The sequence below is a fragment of the Heloderma suspectum genome, chromosome 7 (genome assembly GCF_057233095.1).
Source record: "Heloderma suspectum isolate Gila_16-S chromosome 7, 16-S_ref, whole genome shotgun sequence".
Lineage (NCBI taxonomy): Eukaryota > Metazoa > Chordata > Lepidosauria > Squamata > Helodermatidae > Heloderma > Heloderma suspectum.
In genome coordinates, this window is record NC_139464.1 from 104,319,373 (window position 1) to 104,324,712 (window position 5,340).

Genomic DNA, 5,340 nt, shown 5'->3' on the forward strand with positions numbered 1-5,340 from the left:
CCATTTTTCGAGGCAGTCCAAGGACTCCGGGGTTCCTCTCCAGAGATCATAGAGTACCTCGCTGGCCCCATTTCAGCGCACCACCACCTGTCTACGAAGCTTCGAATAAACGCTTCTTCGAATCTTTGGAGAGCCTTAAATAGAGGTGAGACTTCCCACCGTGCCCCCCACGTGAAGAAGGATGGAAGACAGCCTTCATTTGAGTTAAAGAGTTTTATTAAGAGAAATAACAGCAACAGAAGCTCACCTCGAGCGATGTGGAGCAAGTGGGAGAGACAGTAGGGATGAGATGAGCACCCCCGCCCACCCACGAACATGCGCCCCAGGGATTGCGAGAAATCGATACACATCACAATTGTTACCAGTTCTCCCACATGTACTCGCAAAGCGCCTGCCAAACCAGCTCCCCCTGCTCACTGTGCACATTGTTGTCATTCATGAAGGGAAGCCCCAATGTGTCCAACACAACATGGTTGACCTCCCCCGACACCTCTGTCAGAGCCTCCCCATTGGTCTCGCAGATGTTGTGGAGGATGAGACATGCAGAAATCACTGAGGGGACGTTTTCCTCGGCCACCTCCAGTCTCCCAGCGACACATCACCACCTGTTCTTCAGCCTCCTGAAAGCGCGCTCAACCGTGTTTCAGGCTCTGCTGAGGCGGCGGTTGAAGTGAGCCTCCTGTGAGGTGAGGTTTCCCCAGAATGGGCTTCATCAACCAGCGTCGCACAGGGTAAGCACCGTCAAAAAGTATCAGTGGGGGAACCAGCACGGCGCCAACTCTCCATGTCGGGTTGCCAGGAACAAATGCTCCAGCATCCATTGCCTCGCAGAGCGCTGAGTTCCTAAACACATAGGCATCATGATTTCTGCCACTCCATTCTATCTCCACTTTGATGAAACGTCCGGCATGGTCTGTCGTGCCCTGCAGAAGCATGGAGTAGTACTGCTTCCGAAAAATAAACTCCCCATCCTGTCTGATTGGGGAGACGATGGACAAATGCGTCCCGTCGCAAGCCACAAAGGCCCCCGGGAAGCCCAATTGGGAGAAGCCGAGCAGTGCCTGGAAATAGAGGGGGAAGCCAAGTTAGTAGGGAGCAGCAAAAGGATGACAGCCCCTTGCCAAGTGAATGAACCTCCCCACTCGTTGCCTGCTCCATCTCCACGCACACTTGCCCGGCCAAGCCCAGCCAAGCACGAAGCGCTCTGCGGGATCCCCCATGCTCGCCTACTCCTCCCGGGGATGCGGTAGCACCCATGCACATGCACACACACATCTAGGGGAGCACCCATGATCATTCCTGTACTATCCTCCACAAATCTCAACGCAGAGCATATCGTGATAGGGAAGCCTAGCTCGGCACGGGAGCAAACTGCGGAACATCGCTTCTCCGAAGATTCGATTCTTTGAAGATCCCAACTCCCCCCCCCAAAAGCTGCATTTCCCCCACCCCCCAAGCCCCTGCTCACCATGGCCACGTCACCCAGGCACACCGTTCTTCGTAGCAGAATATGTTCCAGAGCAAGGCACACCTCCACAAAAATTTCCCCGACAGTGGATTTCCCAAGGCTGAACTGCTCCAGCACAGACTTGTACAATGAGGGATTTGCGAGCTCCCAAATTGCGATGGCCACCCTCTTCTCCACTGGGATCACTGCGCGCATCTGGGTGGAATGTCGACACTGATGGTACCACCACAGGATCTGGACCCTGGACCTCCTGCACTGGGATGCCAGACGGTCAAGAGCTATCAGTGCCTTGAGAGCGCACATAAGGGCATTTGTGGAGACAAAAAGTAACAAGTAATATGTCGCCATTTCTTGAGGCTTGTCTTCTGGCGGACTTGTGCTCCGAAAAGGGATACAATATGCCTGGAAGGTGTGCGAAGAGAATCGATGGGGGGGAGAGAGCGACGCAGGTGCGGTGGGGTTTTGCCTTGAGTGAGTGCAGAAAGATGCGGAGGGAGGGGGAGGCGGGGGTGTGTGTTTGCTGAGGTGGGAGGAGTTGCTGCTCAGCCAGTGACGGGTGCCTTGACGGAGAGCGGGTAAACAGCACGACGGGGAGTGTGAACCAGCATAGCACATTCGGGGAAGCACTGGAACCGGGGAAGACAGGTGAGTGTGGATAATCACGTTTTAATGCGGGTGTATTTAAGCCGGCAGGAGCCCAACTTCATTGCGGTGGCGGGCGCAATGTAGGTCGGCCCTTGGTCCTGAGTGGGTACGTAAGACCCATTAGGGTCTAATCTCTCACTTCTTCTTGAGTGGGAGATTAGACCCATCTCCTGGTGGAGATGAAAACTTCTAGAACTGCTTTATTGATATGGTCCAACACAGCTGTCTGCATTTTGGGGCTCACCTGTCATGATGAGCAGCTGCACCTCAAAATGTACCATTACACCACTGTTTTTATACCCAGAATTTTTATACCTGCCAACAACTCAAAAAAGAAGCAGAAATCATCCCTTTCCTTGCCCTAGCAGCGCTCTTAAATCTAGAATTCTTTGTCTTCTGCCATTCAGAGGAGTCAATTTGGAAATATTTGCTTTTTACAAAATCCTTTTCATCTGCACTGCAAAGTGGGATGGCATCTGTCTATAGCTAATGTGTGCTACTTAAGGCCATGAGCCTTTAACTGCTTGTTCTGGAGCAGCTCCTTTGTAGTCTAGGGACTTTTATGGAGTAAGTGATAGAGGGCTGCAGCAATCTACAGAAAAATGAACTCCTTATGCATTATAGCATTTTAATACCATCATTAGTTCTGACAAAAGATATACCCAAGATATTTCCCTGACTCCTCTCTTTATATTACAGCAATTGCAGTGTATAATGGCAGCTATTGTAAGCCTTTATTAGCAGAGAAGCTGTTTGGACTCTAATCTATCAGGATATTGATATATATTTCTTTGAAGGAGCCCAATGCGTTTCGGCCCTGTACCACATATTTGTGCCTTCTTCAAGGGTTAATATTTCTAAATAAATGCCTGCAGAGAACTTTGAAAAGTTTGTCTGAGTCACAGGATTCATCTTGGAGACAAACATTTCAGAGATCTCCGCAGGCATTTAAAAAGAAATACTAACCCCCAAAGAAGGCTCAAATATATGATACAAGGCTGAAATGCACTGGGCTACTTCATATATATATATATATATATATATATATATATATATATATGTGTGTGTGTGTGTGTGTGTGTGTATGTATATGTACACACACACACACACACACACACACATTTTCCACGTCCTGAGATTTCATTCTCTCTCTTAGGCTATTCTGGATGTTCTCCAGTTTTGTTTGACCCTGGACTCTGAATTAACTGGCTTGAGTGTAAAATAAATGTAAGGGCAGGCCAAAAGAAAGAAGCCCAACACCTCCAAAACCAAACCTACCCTTCCATGAATGCTTTTAGTGGCTTTCTGCTGTAGTCTAGAATGACAACTATTATTCCCATATAATTTATATCAGACAATAGTTTTTAGTTTTGTTCTTAAGTTAATATAAATATAGACTTTAAGAGGTTCCCATTTGCTGTTTCACATCAGCAAACGTGAGTGCAGAATAAATGTTGCCATATCAGGATAGCAGTATCTTTGCTGCAGAATGCCCACAAAGTACAGGGCAAGAGTGAAATGCACTGAATAACCTTGCTGAATGACTTTTTAAAAACAAGATAAGAATGACAGAACAACATCAGGCTTGCAGCAAAAGCAACCTAGATTACCAAGTACATATGAGAGTGAAGTCCATGTTGTCTTTGTAAAACATTTTCTCTGACTTTGGTGGAAATAAAGCAGTTGACCTTCGACTCAATGGTATTGTGTCATGTTTCTGCTAAGCCTACGTTTGTTCCCGTCATCTTATATAGATTTCACTGGCTAAAATAGAACTGATAGACAGAATCCTGACTAGTCCAATATATGAAACTAGCCAAATGCCACCATTTTATATATGTATTTCACTTATTTACTTTGCTCTTCCTTCAAGAAACTCAGAGCAGGGTACCTATGGTTCCCAGCCAGTGTCCCATTTCTGCAACTGTCAGGCAGGCCCCCCCTAACCAATTCTGTGCCCTTCAGATGTTTTGGACTATAACTCCCATAAGCCTAAGCAAGCATGGCCAATAGTCACAGATGATGGGAATTGTACTCCAAAGCATTTGGAGTGCACCAGAAGTTGGGGTAGACTGAAGTAGAATATCCCTTGGGCCATCATGATAGGTGATGTGTGTTCTGTGGAGGGAGGGCCTGTACGTTGTGGGGCAGTCTGCCCCAACCTGGCACCACCCAGAGGGGTTGTACTACAACTCCCATCAGCCCCAAACACAGCAAATGCTATGCTGGATGGGGATGATGGGAGTTGTGGGCCAGCCCCTCTGAAGGGTGCCAGGCTGGAGAACGCTGTTGTAGGGCGCATGCTGCAGTACAAGGGCACACCTGGGGTAAAATCTAACTTAAGTCTTACTTAGACTAACTTAAGTCCCATTCATTTCAATGAGTCTACTCTAAGTAGGACTTAGGTTGGATTGTGCCCTTACATTGCAGGAATGGTAAGCTGCTGCCACAGGCCAACCTCTGCTTGCCTACACCTTTGTCAGCTCACCTGGGTTGACCTCACATGCCAATCCTGGCCTCGCTGTCTTCTCTGGGCCTCTGTCCTTGGCCCAGCCTGATCACCCTTTCCTCTGGCCTGTCAAACCCTGCTCTACCTTCCTGAAACCGGATGCACAGCCCTGCTCCAACGACATTGCCCCTGCCTCTGGGCCCTTAGATCCTGATCCGCTTGCTCTAGCCTAAACCCTGCTGGCTTGGACCACACCTTGCCTTGGCACCCAGCAACCAGAGCAGGCCCTGTCTGAAGGGACTTCATATGGGTGGAGGGGGCAGGGTCATGCAGTTTCTGTGCATTCTCTGCCCAGAGACACATTGCAGCCGCTTATAGGGTCCCTATCAGTAGAGGCCAGGCCACTCAGTCTCAGTTATAGTAGGCGGGTTTTGCCCTCACCACTGTTCCCCTTTATTTTCTTTTTCCCCACTGGAGTAACAGCTATTCATTTACTTGGGTGAAAGTAAAGAGGTGCATACTGATGCACTATGGGGTGGAAAGTAAATCTGCTCCTCCTGCTGAGTGTCCATGATGTTTGGGGGGAAGGGGAAAGTTATACTGCCTTTCAGTTCTGTCCAAGATTGCAGCCCATTTACTTTGTCCCATAGGATAGAAAAAAAATAGGATTCATGAAGAATTGAGCCAATTCTTCTCTGCACAGACATGCCCCTTCATCTACACACCTCCATCTTGGTTTCCTTTCCTTTGTCACTTATAAGGGTGTGAATCTGTTTAG

General features: G+C 48.3%; 1 protein-coding gene across 1 annotated transcript; it reads right to left on the reverse strand.

Annotated features, from left to right (window-relative positions):
• Window positions 1-201: 201 nt before the first annotated feature.
• On the reverse strand, window positions 202-1,853 carry LOC146340137 (uncharacterized). Its single transcript, XM_084811839.1, has 2 exons — window positions 1,469-1,853; window positions 202-1,061 (listed from the first exon to the last, which is right to left on the reverse strand). Exons 1-2 carry the CDS (start codon window positions 1,814-1,816, stop codon window positions 633-635), a joined length of 777 nt encoding a protein of 258 aa, XP_084667965.1. The 5' UTR covers window positions 1,817-1,853; the 3' UTR covers window positions 202-632.
• Between the last annotated feature and the right edge of the window lie 3,487 nt (window positions 1,854-5,340).

Bases quoted from the DNA above. Each gene is read 5' to 3' on its own strand.
- LOC146340137 (XM_084811839.1), bottom strand. From the start codon at position 1,816: ATGGCGACATATTACTTGTTACTTTTTGTCTCCACAAATGCCCTTATG. The intron at 1,062-1,468 runs GTGAGCAGGGGC...CTCTATTTCCAG, and splicing joins GCCTGGGTGACGTGGCCATG to GCACTGCTCGGCTTCTCCCA.